Genomic DNA, 19,239 nt, shown 5'->3' on the forward strand with positions numbered 1-19,239 from the left:
AGGCAGAACACTAACTAGAAATAGAAACTTGTGCCAGGCAAGCTTCCTATGAAGAACTGACTCATGTTATACTAAAAAGAAATCTCTGTGATCTGTAGGATTTATTTTTGATATTTTATTACAAATTTTAGAGAAAAGGGGCGCGTGGGTGGCTCAGTCTTAAGCGCCAACTTTGGCTCAGGTCGTGATCTTGCAGTTCGTGGGTTTGAGCCCCAAGTCAGGCTCTGTGCTAACAGTTCAGATCCTGGAGCCTGCTTCAGATTCTGTTGTCTCCCTCTCTCTCTGCCGTTCCCCCACTCATGCTCTGTCTCGCTCTCAAAAATAAATAAAAACATTTAAAAAAATTTTAGAGAAATGATGTTGATAGTCCAAGAAGACCTGGAGCTTCTCCTACACACTGTGAGTATTTACTACCAACAGAGAAGATTTTCTTTTACTATTATTTTTTCAAAGATTTTATCTTCAAGTAATCTCTACATCCAATATGGTGATCAAACTTAAAACCCCAAGATCAAGGGTTCACATGCTCTACCAACTGAGCCAGGCTTTTAAAGACTTTCTTTTAATTATATATAGCACCTCTTTCTTTCTTAGAACCAAAGAGTAAATATTTCAGATTTCAGTTATAAAAAAGCTGTATAGCTTTTAAACTATTTATTTCCTCAAGTAAAGAAAAAATGGGAATAGAAATATCAGAATCAATAGTAATATTAATAGAATAAAATTGAGATGATGATGTTTACCGGTAAAAAATGCTTAATTTTTTTCAAAAGCATTTTATGCATAATACCTTGTAAAGATGTATAATATTATGACTGTTAAAAATGTTATTTTGGACAGACTTTTTGTGAAGTGAAACATAACCTGTGACACACAAATCACTAATACAATAGGAATGTACTTCAACTTTGCTTTCAGCCTTCCCCAAGTTTTTCAGTGAGCTAACATGTATGCAGGTCCGATCATGTTAGGGAAGAATATAATCTCTAAAGCAATAGAAATGAGATGAAATAAGAAAGAAAAGAGTACTAGGGAAAATGTTTTGTGTTAGCAGAGACTTCCTGCCTTCATCTATACATCGTAACATAAGAGAAAATGCGGAGTAAACAATAAAAACTGTCAGGTTATCAAATTAAATTTTATATGTAAGACTTTTTACATGAAATTGGAAATTTTAAACAATATTAAAAATACACAGAAGAATTAAAAAAAAATTTTAAGTGTATTATATAGGGGAAGCCATGTGCTTAAGTAAAAAGATAAATAGAAATAATTATTATAGATAAATAAATGAGCAAACATATTAACTTCCAGAACTGTGAACCAAGCAAGAGCATAAGTTTGTCTAGAGAAGTTACTCTTCTTAAGGGCATGCTATATGAGAACCAAGCCAGGTGCAATTGATGGCTATAGAGCCTAGGCTTTCAGGAGCTGTGATGTTCACAGATGCCCTGCAATGATGCCTGGTACACCTAAGCCCATATATTATAGGGTACTCTTCTTTCCCGACATTGCAAATGACCTAAAAGAAGGGGATGGCGGGAGAAAGTGAATAGGGGAAAGCCATGGTCAATGCAATGATAGACTACTGTCTAGTCCCACAAGTATTTTATATTTCAAAGACCAAAGAGAAAATTTGGGAACAATAAACAGCTGAATGCACATCTTTATTATTTCTAAACTCAAGTCACTTTTTACAAGGGGCTTGAATTATTAAAAATATCACCGTGATCTATTTTATGTCTAAGTTGGTATATATGGAAATCAAACATAAAATCACTCTCATAGTTTCAAACAATAGTACATTGTGTAACTTCACACAGAAATGATCTTTTATAGGGAATTTTTCTCAAAAACTAATTATATAACTACATTTCTTAAAAGGGAAATAAAATGGCAATGAATAAAGTGCTTTTAATTATTCAAACTAAAATTTCTATCTGTTACCTTTTACTTAACTCTGAAAGTGACTTTTGGATGGTAAATCCCAAACCAAAAAGAAGCAAACTCAGCTAAAAGATTCAATTTCTTAATGTCTTTCATACTTAATTTCAATCTCAAGTCTACTTTGAATCTTGAGAAACAACTGGATTTTGCTTTCCTCTCTGCTCCATTTTGGGACTTCTCTACTCTAAGTTTGTGTCAAAGTTACAGCGTAGATGTCCTTTATAAGCTTTAACACATATTAGTTATTATTATGATGATGTCTATAAAAGTCAATGCTGGAAATACTTGTTTGTTTGAGGCACATTCTGTTAGCTCACTAATACTGTGAATTGGCCATTATTAGTTTATGTTAAAATGTTAAAAATGTTAACATGCTAAAAATGTTTGGTATGTTGGGGTGCCTGGCTGGCTCAGCCAGTAGGGCATGTGACTCTTTTTTTTTTTTTTTTTTTTTTTTTTAGAGAGAGCATCAGCAGGGGAGAGAGGGAGAGGGAGAGGGGGAGGGACAGAGAGAGAGAGAGAATCCCAATCCCAAGCAGGCTCCATGCTCAGGGCAGAGCCTGCCACTGGGCTTAATCTCATAGCCATGAGATCGTGCCCTGAACCAATATCAAGAGCCTGGTGCTCAACCAAATGAGCCACCCAGGCACTCCGAACATATGACTCTTGATCTGAGGGTTGTGAGTTCGAACACCATCTTGGGGGTAAGGATTACTTAAAAACAATTTTTTTTAAGGTTATTTATTTTATTTTGAGACAGAGAGGGCACGGAGCTGAGGATGGACAGAGAGAGAATCCCAAGCAGATTCTGTACTGTCAGTGCAACACTGATGCAGGATTCGAAACTCACCAACCAAACTGAGATCATGACCTGAGCTGAAATCAAGAGTTGGATGAGTTGGACGTTCAACTGAGTGAGCCACCCAGGCACCCCTAAAAATAAAATCTTAAAAAGAAAAGTTAGGTATCTTAGAATTAGCAAAGAAATGAAAAGAACATCGCTGAAAATGTAAGGCATTTATCTGTTTGGTACTATGAGAGCTGTTCTCTTTTAGTCAGGTATGAGTATTAGCATAAATATTGTATTATATATTTTTTTAATAATTACTTTTTAAAGACAATTTAAAAATGATTGTTATAATGGAATTAGTATACTTTTAAGGGCACCTTTGCTTGCGTTGTGCCATTTTTGAAAATGAAATATATAACATGAACACATAGTGCTTACATAGAAACAATGTAGAAATATCCAACTTTTTAAAGAGGCCAAGGCAAATCTGCATGATTAAACAAACTTGAAAAGTCTGTCATTAATAAATGGAATAGTGTAGATTTTTACATAAACTTGTTAAGTAGTAGATTGCAAAGACGAATTTGTTATAGGGACTTTTTAAATATTTAGGTGTGTTCTTTTTTAAATTTTTTCTTTCTTCCTTCCTTCCTTCCTTCCTTCCTTCCTTCCTTCCTTCCTTCCTTTCTGCTTTAATCACCTACCAATCTTGATCTGAACTAACAGAGATAGAGAAAGGAAACATATTCAGGACATATCAGAAGGAAAACTTAATACAGTTAGGAAGGAAAATTTTACACAGCATTCAAGACCTCTCGTTCCTTAACTGGAAGTACGAAAGAGGCTCTAATTTTAAACACCGAACATCATCATACCCTGATTAAGGAGTTTACATGCATTTTTTTCTTTCATAAAATGAAATTCAACTCATTTGGAAGGATGGGAGATGACTAATTTTTATCCACTTTAATGACACTAAATTTTAACCTAAATCAAGAGTTCTCAAACTTCCTTGGTTCATGATACCAATGTGTCAGTAATTTTTTCACAACCCTAACCCTCCTATGCAGAAAAAGAAAAATCTAAGAGTTTTATTTCTTAAGTAGTTAGGTCCAAACAACTTAGTAATAATCAGTGTGGTATATGCCCGATGTCACTATGTTACCATTGAAAATATACAATATTTTGCTGTGCCTTTTGTGAGTCTGCTGCAGTGTTCTGGGCACCATAGCGCAGTTTGAAAAATATGGGCCTACATCAGGAAAATACAAAATAGTAGTGGTTGGAAACTATGTAAAGCATCTTAAAAATATTAAGGAGTAGAAACCAGGTCCTATATGTGTAAGAATTCAGATGAATTAGGTGAAATCATAAAAAAAGGTCAATTAAAAATACTGTTCTAGTGAGAAAGAAGAAACATATAGAATATTTTCTAAGTCTATATGCTACTCATGCACACACACATACACACACACACACACACACACACACACACACACACGGCTTAAGATGACATCCAGGGAAGAAAAAGAAAAATAAATAAAATAAGCATGAAACATACAAGAAAATTTGATTAGGCTATGTAAATGTAAAAGATAAATAATGGTAAAATTTTAAATGGTCAATAACAATTGACCAGAAACATTCCTGAATAACCCCGTAGTATATATATGAAAAATCTCTATTTTGATCTCCAAATAAAATCAAAATTGCCTATAAAAATAAACCTGTCTCCCTCCACCTCCTCCTCAATCTTAATATAGCTTTAGCTTATCTTTTCTCCCTGACCTGCCCGCCAAGCAGTGTTCAACAATGAGATGCCTCTGATTGTCAGCAGAAACTTGACCAAAATGAGTTCTTTGGCATGCAATCTTTGTACTTTCACATAAAGAGAAAGAAAGAAAACCCTAGACAAACAAATTTAGAGAAAATAGTCAGAAGTGTCAATAGAGCCAATCGGAGGTCAAAGACTGTATATTTAGGGTATAAATTTAAAATTAATGTAATTAATGTAAATATTTATGTATTTCTGACTTTTCTTTGTATCACAAACAAAGCATTCTTAAGACTTTCTTTTTAACAGAACAGGTGCAAACTTGAATGTAACAATACAGCATGGACTCTCAGTTAATTGGCTTTGGAGGCTTTGCTTTAAAACATAAGGGTTGCTTCAAATAAGAGGGGGGTTAAAGAGACTTTGGGGTAGAAAGTAAATGGTTTAAATGATGGGAAATGAGAGCACATCCAGAAATGTAGGGAAGGAAATGATCATGAATACTGTCTGTTGGCATTTTGCAAAGATTCATTCCCTAATGAAACAAAAATTTCCTGTAACAATAGATGACCTTCTCTAGAACTATGGCACAAGGAGAAAAAAGAATGTTATTGTTTTTCATAAATATTGAGTTAAAACAGGAGCCATATGCCTCTGACTTATGGGTCTAAATTAAAGTTGGTTGAGTATACAAACACTTATTCACTGTAACTCCATAAGTACCACAAAAATTTCAAATTAGAGGAAGAACTTCAGAAAACCTACTTAGCACAATTTCACTAGATCTTAGCCAAAAGACTGAGAAGCACGGTTGCAGCTAGTTTTAAAAGCATTGATTAGATGCTTATAAATGATCCATCAGGTAAAGAAGAAAGCACGTAAATAAACTGAAGAAAAAAAAAACCTTTCTAAAGGCATATCCAATCTGATGGCCACACTAAAGAAAATTATGAAATTAACTGGAATTCTATTACATTTTTACTTTCTCCTCTGATGTCCCATTCTACTTTCCAACCCCAGACACTTATAAATAAATCTCATTATGTTTGCATTTAACTAGTAGCTCATTAAAAACAAAGATGTGAGTTAATGCTACTAATGGTATTTGCATCTGAATGTAAATTATTTGAATACTAAATAAACTTTCCATCAGCCTCAATGGCAATATTTTTTTTTCTACTAAGACTAAATTTATTTAATACCCTAGTAAAATTTTTAATTTTAAGTATCTAAAAGTATAAAAAGCACAGAGCAGATTTGTAGATTTCTAATGTGTTAATACAAAGTATATGACTACATACAGTGCAACCTACAGGCAGAGGGGTGGAAGGGGGAAAAAGAAGACTGTGGTTGAGGTCTAGTAATGAATAAATAAATACAGAAGTAGATACGACTCATATTATAATATATTCTACCACAAATGCTGTAGCCAAAATGTGCAAAATTTTTTTTTCAGAATAATGGAAGATGGATGATAATGGCTGGGACTCTTAACAATATACCTCAAGGGCTGTGGGAAAGACAACCCAACCCACTATGCAGTCTTTGCACATGGTGGCTTGTAGTTTGTTCAATGGCAGTATTTCTTAACCTTGGCTGCACATTAGAACTACCTAGGGAGTTTTTGAAAATCTGATGCCCCAGCCACACTCCTGACAAATTAAATCAGAATTTCTGGGGGCAAGCCTGAGCATCAAAATTTTCAGTGCTCTCTAAGTGATTTGAAGGTAGGACCAAAGTTAAGAACCACTCCTTTAGGTAAAGCATTTGAAAATAAAACTTCAAACTAGTGAAGGAGATTTTTTTGAGTAGGGATATATCTATCATGTTGCTCTATGGAGGTGGCCAACTGGTGGTAAAGCTCTGTTCAACATAAGGGACCATCTTTATTAAGAGAGAATGTTACATTTAAATAATCACTAGACACAGGTGCCTGGGTGGCTCAGTTGGTTGAACATTGACTTCAGCTCAGATCATGATCTTATGGCTTGTGAGTTTGAGCCCTGCATCAGGCTCACTGCTGTTATGCAGAGTAGGCTTCAGATCCTCTGTCCCCCTCTCTCTCTGCTCCCCCCACCCCCATTCACACACACTCTTTCAAAAAAATAAAGAATTAAAATTAAAATTAAAAAAATAAAAATCACTAGACATTCAATTTATAAGTCTTGATTTTGGGAAGTTACTTCACTTGGGTTTTATCTATAAAATAGGAATAATAACAGCAATGCCTAGGCTCATGGTGCTGTTGATTATGATCAAATATAACAGGGTGCCAGAAAATGTTTTATAAACTATAACATTTTATTTATTATTACTTGGCTGAGCAGTGGAACCATTTATCATTAAAAAGACTAGCTATAAGGTAGATTACAACTGTAATATGGATTACCACCTCAATGATTTGTCACTTTGTTTTAATAAGCATTTACTTTATGAAATCTAAGTATTTGGCTCAATGTTTCTCAAAGTATGGTTCCTGAACCAGTAGCACCAGCATCAGTAGCACCTGGATACTTATTACAAGTGCAAATTCTTGGTGTCTATTCCAGACCTACTGATTCAGAAATTGGAGGCAGAACCTAGCAATCTTGTTTGAACAAGACATCCAGGTGATTTTGATGTTCAAATCTGAGGACCACATATCCAGCCAAATATTAGGAAAAAGCAAATATGTATGACTAAAATCAAAGAATGAATACATAATATTTGTTATTTTAATTTTTAAAAGCTGTACTGCAAAGATACAGTGGCATAAATTACTACTTTAAAGAAAGCCCCTAAATCTCTGTATTTAAAAATAATACAATTCTAGGGGCGCCTGGGTGGCTCAGTCAGTTAAACGTCTGACTACAGCTCGGGTCATCATCTCACGGTTCATGAGTTCAAGCCTCACATCAGGCTCCATGCTGACAACATGGAGCCTGCTTCAGATTCTCTTTCTCTCTCTCTCTCTTAGAAAATGAATAAAACATTAATAATAATAATAATAATATAATTCTCTCTACCCAGCCAACTTTATCAACTAACACATTAATCATGAATATAATGGTAAGATATAAATTTGAGAATCAGATAAATCACAGATTTATCTGTGCAACACTCTGGATAAGGAATAAAGGAACAAAACTCTAGGAGGAGTTAACAGTGGTTCAGAAGATAGTTACGTTTTAATTCAGTGGACTTGGATTTCTCTCAGGAAAAGTCACAACTGTATCTTAAAAATCACCTTTATCCTGAAGACAACACCCCATAGCATCTCAATGCTCTTATTCAGGCCAAGGAAGTGTTTCATCATTTACTCAGAGAAAAGACCATTACTTAGACTGAATCACCAGCAATGTTTCCTACAGCATTAGATTTGTCACTGGGTCTGCTAAGCAACAGAGAAAAACAGTCTCAAAACTTCTTATCTTAAAAGATATCATATGAGAAATCTATCAACATCATTCCCAAATTCAAAGTTTGTCATTTACCACCAATAAAACATATGCAGGACAGTCATAGGTGAGAACACCAAGAGTCTTGTGAGATTGCAATAGAAAGTTCCTTGAGACCTTTCTTGTTTAATCTTTTTTCCATTTTTAAAGGTTTTGGTGTCCTCAACACACCCAACACCACCCTAGAAAGATCAGAGTGAAACATCCCAATTAAGAACTGCCACCTCCTAAGAAAATTAACAATTCCAAACTCTCATTTCCTACACTGGAAAAAACTAGCACGAATAAATAATTGCCAGAATAATTAGTTCCTTTTGCTCATCCACTCATCTACAAACCTTTCTTGACTGCCTAGCATATTTCAGATAGTGTTCTAGGTGCAAAGTGAGTCTAGAGAGATGCACAGATGTCAGTAAGGGAGGAAGAGATTCTCTGTGTCTAGGATTCAGTTTCTCAGTCAACCAAATCAGTAGTACTCAAACTCGAGCAAGCATCACAATCACCTGGAGAGCTCATTAAAACATAGACTGTGGAGGCCAGTTCAGAGTTTCTATTCAGTAGGTCTGAGGTGGGGCCCCCAAATTAGCACTTTCTAATAAATTCTCAGGTGATGTTGATGCTGCTGGTCCAGCAACCACACTTTGAGAACCACTTACCAAGCAAGACAAATGGCAGCTCTTCACACTATCCCTGCCAACAAGTACTGTACATGTCTCTTCCAAAGAAGGCAATGGCCTCATGACTGCTGTCATAATCACACACAAGTGAGCAGAATTCCAGTTGCCAGAACCACCTCAAATATCTAGGACCAGTGGCTCCAGAACAAAACGAAGAAATTGAAAAAACAGAAAATTCTCTTTCCAGGGGCTTTTCTCCCTCTTTGTTTTTCTTTTTGTTTTATCCCCTACCACAAGAAATCATTTTTGTATTATGATTTCTCGACGCCAGTGTTATGGAAAAGAATAAAACTCCTTTAGATTTTTCATACATCTTGAATACAAAGTTTTTCTTCTAAATTCAGTTCTTATAGCCTAACCCCCACCCTTTTTGTTGAACTATCTCCTTTTTGAACAAAAGAATCCTAGGGTTAGAAGGAACACTGAGAATTCACTTAATCCCTCCTTGGCCTCAGACAAGACTGTGTCTAAATCATCCCCAAATATAGCAATTTTCAGTACAAAGACGAACAGGCACTAAGAATTTCTCATTCAACATTCTGTCACAGAATTGAAGATACTAATATACTTTCCTTCAACCTTTTCTTCTCTGAGCTAACCAACTTCAACAGTTAGACTTTCCTCATTAGACTTCCTAAACTTTATTCTAACTCTTCTTTAACAACTTTATCCTACCTTATACTTCAGGGTCTTAATCATGTATATACTGATATCATAAAGACTTTTTTTTGGTATGTGAAAGGGATAAGTTAGCTTACAGATTGAATAAAAATGAATTTATTGGAACAAAGAAACATATCTGTATAAATGCCACCAAAATATAATAAAATGGCATTCACTTGAACAATTAATTTCAAATATCCTTTATTTTATTAAAATACATAGTAATGCTTTATCGTTTTTAGAACTTTACAATATAAATCACTAGCCATTTCACACACAAAATGGGTGGGAACTAGAGATCTTTTAAAATAAGCCACAAATTATATATAACCATGTTTTATGACACCTCACATAGGAGAAGAAATTATTATTAGTAGTAGTCGTAGTAGTATTAATTTGTGGGTTTTTTGATGTTTTATATACTGCTTACTACTGAAGTTGGAGTTATAGCTGATCAATGATTTAATTCTGTATGAGTCTGAAAATATTGAACATATTACATAATAATCTTTCTGTGAAAATAATTTCTCTGATTCCAGCCTTGAGAATCAGAGGTGTTTAGAAATTCAGTGAGTACCAGACAAGATAGGGTAAAGTCCACGTTAAATCATATGTTTCTGGGCAGTTTAGAAAGGGAACATAGGTAATACATTGGCAATGGGGTAAAATGGGGTGATTCACTTTACTTCTATTCCTCCCATTCTAAATATCACTATTCAAAATCAGTCTTCCTTTTTGGAATGGTGAGGTACTCTAACCCAGCCTAGGCCTGACGGATAGGGTTGTTTCCTCGTCTATTGGGACCAAGGTGTACGGTGGAGGCGATGCATTTAGTCTCCAGAGAGAAGGAAGATGCTGCTTGCACAGCACTTCTACTCACCAGTCCATGCAGCAGCAAGGGTGTTGGCTTTGAAGGAAGCCAACTGTCCTGCTCTCCCAGCCAGAGGTAAAGAATTGCATTGGTGGCCACTAGAGGGAGGAGGATTAGGAATAGAGTAAATTGTGGGGAAAAGGCACCCATGAAAAACGCACATGGGACAACCAACACATCACCAACCACCGCCTAGCAGCTACCTCTCTGAGGGACTATAATGGGGTCAGCATACATCATCAACCCAGAGACCCAGACACCAGGAATTAGCGTAGTATCCCAGTATATAGCCCCTTAACTTTGATGGCTGGAGAAGGGAGTTTGAATAGGTTTGTGGGAAACACACAAGCACACAAACACAAACACGCTAGCACACAGACATACATTCTCATCCCCCATTACAAGAAGTTGCATCTGTGCCGTCTGATTCTTGCTCATTTTCTTATTTAAAACTCTTGATGTTCTTTACCAAGAATGTGTTCACGAAAAGCAAACAGCCCACCTTCAAGACAGTCTTGGGAGAAGCACCAGCAGAGACACTCATTGTGCCAAGATGTATTTTACCAACAAATCTGTACAAATTACACGAGGTTAAAAACAAACGGAATATAATATAATTAAAGCAAAGTTTCTTTTGCTAAATTACAGCTTGAAGCAAACCTGCAAGAAATGTTTCCAATTAGCTTCTTTAGCAAACACAAAGCATAGCTCAGAATATATTGTGCTTTCCGTCCTGCCCTCTGGGTGGGCTGCCTAGTGGGTGTCTTACCTCCAGCACAAGTAGCTGAGCATTCTGACCAAGGCTGATGATTCCATGTAAAGCCAACTTCATTGTCTCCACTGCCAGTCCGAGTGATGGGAACATTGAACTTATACCTAATTCCCAAATTTTGTTCCTGAAGCAGAACCTGCCATTGAAAACAACTGGTGAAGATAGTTAAAATACAATGAGGCTTCATTCAGATATTTATCATTTCTTTCGAAGAAGAAAATGTCATAAAGTAAGTCTCATAGGAAATTTAAGATAACTTTTAGAACACATGCACTTATATTGGATTTTTCTCCCCCCATTTTCATGGGTAATTTAGAGACATTTCCCTCATCTGCCTTGTTTGGTTATAAAAATATTATTCAAGCAGGCACTGAGAAAATAGTCATATGGAAAGAGCAATATGGCCTAACCTTACACAAATTTTATATCCTTAGGCAAACCATTTTATCTTTATTAACCTTAATTTCACCACCTGTAAAACAGAGATAATAAAGCCTGCTCCTCTGTATCTCACAGGGCAAATAACAAATAGTAGAAATTAAGAGGCAAAGACACATTTACCATGACAATGAGATTTTCCGAGGTGGGACCTAGAGCTTCCAAGGATTCTGGTTCATCAGTTGGTCTCTTGTAGTGAAAAGCTGTCCCAGCAACATCAAACTTCCTAGGCCAGTCAATAGTCCAGGCGCCATTAATATAGTAATCATCTCCTTCAGATTTCAAAGCTAAAAAAAAAAATAACAGTCTACCTAAAAATGTGAAACCTCATTTACCACAGTGCCCCTTATTAACTGCACTGGAGTGTACAATGAATAGCCATTTCCATTTTAGAGATGGGATTCTTGACCATTTTCTTTCTTTTTCTTTCTTTCTTTCTTTCTTTCTTTCTTTCTTTCTTTCTCTTTCTTTCTCTTTCTTTCTTTTTATCTTTATTTTTGACAGAGAGAACGAGTAGGGGAGGGGCAGGGAGAGAGTGGGACAGAGGATCTGAAGTGGGATCCTAGCTGACATCAGAGAGCCTGATGTGGAGCTTGAACTCACAAACCATGAGATCATGACCTGAGCTGAAGTTGGACGCTTAATCCACTGAGCCACCCAGGTGCCCCTTGACCATTTTCTTAAGTACAAATTAACATGATAATTTTCCATGTGAATGCCAAGAAGGTATTAATGACATTTATAATGTCATCAATGAAAAGAAAGGAAAAGTTTACCTGGAATAAACACATGGAACTAGCAAGAGAAAATATAACAAAAGGAATAACTGGGGATGAGAGTAAGAGTAGGAAGTAGACTTTCTTGTCTAAAACTTAAAATGATAATTATGTGAATATGAGGTAAAGAGAACTTGTGGTATTGTCACACAGACAGATAGAACAAGGAGCCAAACAAACAGTTAATAAATAAACCAAAGTGAATGCAAACTGGTACAGCCACTCTGGAAAACAGTATGGAGGTTCCTCAAAAAAGTAAAAATAGAACTACCCTATGACCCAGCAATTGCACTACTAGGTATGTATCCAAGGGATACAGGTATGCTGTTTCAGAGGGGCACATGCACACCAATGTTTATAGCAGCACTATTGACAATAGCTTAAGTATGGAAAGAACCCAAATGTCCATCGATGGATGAATGGATAAAGACAGTGTGGTATATATATACAATGGAGTATTAGTCGGCAATCAAAAAGAATGAAATCTTGCCATTTGCAACTACATGGATGGAACTAGAGGGTATTATGCTAAGCTAAATTAGTCAGTCAGAGAGAAAGACAAATATCATATGACTTCATTCATATGAGGACTTTAAGACACAGAACAGATGAACACAAAGGAAGAGAAGCAAAAATAATATAAAAACAGGGAGAGGGACAAAACACAAGAGACTCTTAAATATGGAGAACAAACAGAGGGTTACTGGAGAGGTTGTGGGAAGGGGGATGGGCTAAATGGGTAAGGGGCATTAAGGAATCTACTCCTGAAATCATGCACTATATGCTAATTAGCACTATATGCTAATTAACTTGGATGTAAATTAAAATAAATAAATAAATAAAAAGACATAAAAAAAAGAAACATAAAAAAAAAGAAATAAACCCAAGTACATATGGGAATTAGTATATGACAAAGGAAACATTAATAGACATGATATGACAAAAGAAACATTAATTAGGGAAATTAGTAAAGGAAAGATAATAAGAAATGGGACTGAACAAAAGACTAACCTTTTGGGAGAAAAAAAGGAATTGCTGAATTTATATCTCATTCTTTACATGCAAATAAATACCACAATCCACTCTTAGGTATGCAGCCAAAAGAAATGAAAACATATACCCAAACAAATATTTGTATATACATGTGCATAGTAGTACTATTTCCAATAGCCAAATGTGGAAACAACTCAAATAGCCACCAATTGTGGCATATACAATACAGTGGAATACTATTCAGCCATAAAAAGGAATGAAGTATTGACACATGCTTCAATATTATGCTAAATGGAAGATCTTTCAAAATATTTATCAAAAATATTATGCTAAACCGAAGAGGCTAGGCAGAAAAAGTCATATACTATATGCTTCCATTGTTATGCAATATCCAGAACAGGTAAATCCATAGAGACAGAAAGCAGACTGGTGGTTGCCAGGGGCTGAGGAGTGGAGAGTAATTGCTTGATGGACACACAGGGTTCCTTTCGACACGACAAAAATGTTTTGGAATGTACTAAATGCCATTAAATTGTTCACTTGAAAATGATTACATTCTTATATGAATTTCACTTCAATAAAAACAATGAAAAAATGAGAGAAAAATAAATGCCAGATGGGTAAGTATTTAAATGTAAACACAGTTAAATAATAAAATACTAGAAAGAAAGTGTGGGAGAACTTAAAAAAATAACATTGGGGTATAAAAGCTTTTCAAGCATGACAAAAACCTCAGAAACTATAAAGAATGTTTAATAAATATGCATGCATAATTTTTTAAACCTCTATAGAAAAATGATGAATTAAAAAGTTAAAAAATACGTGATTAGAAAAAGGGTCATTAGCTCTACTATACAAAAACTCCTATAAATAAATAAGGTGATAATTTTGATAATGATTACACAATTTGACAATGACAAACATGACAGCTTAATTTTTTGTTAGCATGCTAGCTTCTTCAAAAACTTTATCAGGCCAGATGAACCAACAGGCCAAAAGGAACTAAAAGGGTCCTGGTGCACAGAGCCTCTGAGTCTCTGGACCTCTGCCATGTGTCTTTAATATTATAGACTATTTCCATTCCTCCAACCCTATCTGCCTGGCAAATTACTTGTACTTTCTTGACTTCATATATGTTGTGAAAATTCATTTAATTGTTGAAAATAAATTGATCTTATGAGATAGGAACACACAAACCAATTTAAAGAATTATTTAGTCTTAAATTTTTCTTGTACTTTGACATTTTTATTTTTGATTCTTCTAGTAGTTTTTCTCTCATTTAACACATCAATTTTACTTAGACTATATAAGATATCTGAGACTGTATAATATGAAGCAGTAAAAATAAAAATAAAAACAACCCCCCTACTGCCAGAATCTTTGAATTCTCCTTCAATTTTAGCTCTCATTTCCCTTTTTCTCAACTAGTTAATGAATGGATCCTAACTTGCTTTTGCTGGTAGTATTCTATAGTCCAGAAAAATACCAAGCATCTAAGAACTGAGTAAGAATTTACTGAATAAGAGATGTGGCATTATGACAGATAATTATTAAAGGGAAAAATTTGATGTTAGAAATCTTATTTCTGAGTTTTATCAACATGGAAAATAATCCAAAATTATAGTATAAAAATAAAGACTTTTTCTTTTTTTTTTTTTAATTTTTTTTTCAACATTTTTTTATTTTTATTTTTGGGACAGAGAGAGACAGAGCATGAACGGGGGAGGGGCAGAGAGAGAGGGAGACACAGAATCGGAAACAGGCTCCAGGCTCCGAGCCATCAGCCCAGAACCTGACGCGGGGCTCGAACTCACGGATCGCGAGATCGTGACCTGGCTGAAGTCGGATGCTTAACCGACTGCGCCACCCAGGCGCCCCAAGACTTTTTCTTAAATAAAGGAATGGCCAGATAATACTAGTGTTCTATCTAAAGAAGCATTCTAGATATAGTCTTAGTTTTCAAAGATTTAAGTCAAAGGTGATATTTCCAGGGGAATGAGAATCCATCCAGTTTTCACCAGGGGTTCCTGAAGAGTTTAAATCTGTCTTAAAGGATCAAACATCAAATAAATAGAATTCCACTTCTTCCCATGTTGAGATAACTGGTACTGGACTTGCCATCCAAACATAAACAACCGGAAAACTCACAAAACATATGAATCAGCTGTTCTTAAGATGTTGCCCAGGACTGTGACACAGGTAAGAAGACAAACAAGGTGAGTGGTAGAGGTACTTTCTGTCAGTGTAGAATGGAAGAACCCAAGCAAACCATGGTTGTCTCACTGAGCTAGAAGAGAGATATCAGAAATTGGGAAGGCCAAGAGAGTTGGAATTTGCAGGACCAGGGATCTAGAGCAGAAAGAGGGAATCTGTTTCTGGAGAGCAATCTACATATGCATAGGAGAAAATTCCACAAAGCCAAAACAAAAAAAAAAAAAAAAAAAAAAAAAAAATCCCACTAGGGAACTATAAGCAAAAAAATGTCCAGAGCAAGAATTCACAGTTTTAACCACTAAGACATTCAGGAGAGACCCAAGAAAAATCATGCCTTTTTTTAGTAGGGCTGAGCAAACTCAAGAAAAAAAGATCCTCTGCACTTACCCATACAAAGCTCAAAAACAAGTCTCAAAAGATTAGCTCATCTACAAGTTATTTAACACTATTTAAAGGAAGAAAACAAAATCCAGACTCTCAAAAAAAATTCATAATGTACAACATCCAATAAAAAATTACTACAAATGGAAAGAAGCAGGAAAATATGGCCCAAACCAAGGAAAAAGCTAAGTAAAAGAAATAGACCCAAAATGACAGAAATTATGGAATTAGCAATGACTTTCAAACAGCTATTATAATATACTCAAGGATTTTAAAGGAAAACAAATATAGTAACAAGAAACTAGAAGATATATTTAGACCGATGCTCAAATCTATAGAAAGAAAGGAACCATGCCAGACAAGGTAATTATGTAGGTAAATAGAAAATAATTTTTCTTGTTTTTAAATTAAAAAAAAGTAATTGGCTCTTTAAAACTAAAATAATGACAATGTATTATGCAGTTTATAACATATAGAGAAATACAATGTATTCAAAAAATAAGACAAAGGATGGAAGGAGACAATGGGTATAAACTATTGTAAGGGTCTTGCATTATACAAAAATGGCATAACATTATTTGAAGGTGTACTGTGATAAAGATGAATTTTTTACATGGTAGCATAACCATTAAATAAAACAAACTATACAACTAATAAACCACTGGTACAGATCAAATGGAATGGTATAAAACACGTGCTTAACCTAAAAGACAAATAAGAACAATAATTGGGATAAAAATACATAAAACAAATAGAAAAATAGCAAGATGGTAGACTTAAACTGGATGATATTGATAATTACATTAAATATAAATGATCCAGACAAGGGGTTGGCAAAGTATGACCCACCACCTGTTTTGTAAAGAAAGCTTTATTGGATCACGGCCACACTCCTTCATTAATGTATTACCTGTGTCAGCTTTCACACTACAATAGAAGTAAATAGCTGAGAAAGACTGCATGTCATATAAAGCTGAAAATATTTATTATCTGGCCTTTTACAGAAAATTGGTCAACCACCATGCCCCCAATCTAGAAACTGCAATTAAAAAAGCAAAGATTGTTAGACACAATAAAAAAAATAAAAATCAACCACATGTGGTCTACAAGAAACATTTCTTCAAAGTTTTGTTTTCTATTTTGAGAGAGAGAGAGAGAGAGGGAGAGCACGTGCACACAAGTGGGGGAGGGGCAGAGAGAGAGAAGGAGAGAGAGAATCCCTCTACACTGATAGAGCCCAATACAGGGCTTGAACTCATGAACTGAGAGATCATGACCTGAGCCAAAGTTGAATGCTTAACCTACTGAGCCACTCAGGTGCCCCTACAAGAAACATTTTAAATTCAGAAACATCTACATGTGAAAAATGAATGGATGGAAAAAGATTTGCCATGCAAACACTAATTTGGGTGAAATCTGGATGGCTATATTATTATCAGACAAATAGACTTTGGGTAATAGATTATTATCAGGGATAAAGAGGAACATTTGATAATAATAAAATGCTCAATATATCAAGAAGATATAATAATCTTAAATGTCTATACACCTAATAACAAAGTTGCAAAATAAATGACACAAAGTCTTACAAATTGAGAAATAAGCAAACTCACAGTTCTTTCAAGAGATTTCAACATGATTCTATAACTGCTTAAACAAGGGAGAAAATAAGTAAGAATATAGAAAACTTCAACAAAACTATTAACTGATTTAATCTAACTGACATTTATGGAATGCTAAACCCGATAACACTGGAATACATATTCTTCTCAAGTGCACACGGAACATTTACTATGATAGACCATATGCTGGGCCATAAAACAAATTTCAACAAAAGAATGAAAATCATACAAAGTATGTTCTCTCTCCATATGAGAATTAAACTAGAAATCAGTAACAAAAAAGATCTGGGGAATCCTCAAATATTTAGAAATTAAATAATATCTTCTAAGCATGAACCACAATGTAAATAAAAAATTTTAAACTGAGTAATAATGAATATACAGTGTATCAAAATATATGGGGTAAAGTTAAAGCAGCACTTAGTGGTAAATTTATAGTGCAAAATGCTTATTTTAGAGTAGAAAAAAATTTTAAACCAATAATCTATCTTGAGAAGCTAAAAAATAACAAACACAAAGTGAATACCAAAAACAGGAAACAATAAAGACAACAGTGGGAATCAATGTAATGAAAAATGGAGAAATAATAGAAAAAATTATTTAAATCAACAGCTTGTTCTTTGAAAAGATCAATAAAATTAACAAACCCCTCATTAGCATGATCAAGAAAAAGAGACACTACAATAAAAAGCATACAATTAACTCAAGAGATAGAGAAAAAGCATTTGACAAAGTTCCACATTTGTTCATGATATAAATACTATTTATTATATCAGAAAGCATGAAATATTTAGCGGTAGATTTAAGAAAAAAAATAGGTGCAAGACCCGTACACTGAGAAATAAACACTGGTGAACAAATATAAAGATTTAAATAAATATGCAGATAAATCTTTCCATGTACTGGAAAATAATATCTTTAAGATGTCAATTCTCCCCCAATTGATCTACACATTCTATGTAATCTCTTTTTGTAGAAATTGACAAATTAATTCTAAAATGCATGCATAAATGTAAAGGACCTAGATAAGCAAGAATTATTTTGAGAAAGAACAACAAATTTGAGAACCTAATGCTCCTAATTTTCAAATTCTACTGGAAATCTCCATTAAGGATAGACACCCACAGGGATGCCTGGGTGAGTCAGTCAGTTAAGTGTCTGACTCTTGGTTTGGGCTCAGGTCATGATCCCAGAGTCGTGGGATCAAGCCCTGTGCTGAGCATGGAACCTGCCTGGGATTCTCTCTCTCTCTCTCTCTCTCTCTCTCTCTCTCTGCCCCTCCCCCACTCATGTGCTCTCGAAATAAATAAGTAAGTAAGTAAGTAAGTAAGTAAGTAAGTAAAAACCCATCTTGGTTTGTGTGCTATAAAAAATTTAAAAAGAAAGGATAGACACAGACAGATATATCAATGGGAGGGAACAGAAATAGCATACATTCATGTTCAATTGATCTTTAACAGAAGTGTCAAGGTAATTCAATAGGGGAAATGATGGTCTTTTCAACAAATGGCACTATCTATAGTAATTGAATATCCATATGAAAAAAATTGAACACTTACTTTATATCTTATATAAGAATTCAAAATGGGCCATATATCTAAACATAAGAGCTAAAACTATAATTTATTGAAGAGACATTGAAGACAATATTTGCAACCTTGAGGGTGGCAAAATTTGTAAGGTAGGACACAAAAGCATAATCCATGAACAAATTAATAAATTAAATTTCATGAAAATTGAAATACCCATTAAACAGGAATAAATAAGCCACTGCCTAGGAAAAAGTAGTCATAAAACATATAGTTGAACAAAGGTTTGTATCTAGAATATACGAAGGATCCTTATAATTTGATTAAAAGAAAAAAATGTAAAGTAGGCAAAAT

At 34.7% G+C, this 19,239-nt stretch overlaps 1 protein-coding gene across 1 annotated transcript in view; it reads right to left on the bottom strand.

Moving 5' to 3' along the window:
* ADAMTS6 (ADAM metallopeptidase with thrombospondin type 1 motif 6) overlaps positions 1-19,239 on the bottom strand; it is a 297,415-nt gene that overhangs the window by 47,287 nt on the left and 230,889 nt on the right. Inside the window, exons 18-19 of the mRNA XM_030321954.1 lie at positions 11,493-11,656; positions 10,929-11,067 (exon numbers count right to left, since the gene is read on the bottom strand). Of these exons, the coding sequence (XP_030177814.1) occupies positions 10,929-11,067; positions 11,493-11,656 (303 nt within the window). The remainder of the gene's footprint in view (positions 1-10,928; positions 11,068-11,492; positions 11,657-19,239) is intronic.

This window comes from Lynx canadensis, chromosome A1 (genome assembly GCF_007474595.2).
Source record: "Lynx canadensis isolate LIC74 chromosome A1, mLynCan4.pri.v2, whole genome shotgun sequence".
Classification (NCBI taxonomy): domain Eukaryota; kingdom Metazoa; phylum Chordata; class Mammalia; order Carnivora; family Felidae; genus Lynx; species Lynx canadensis.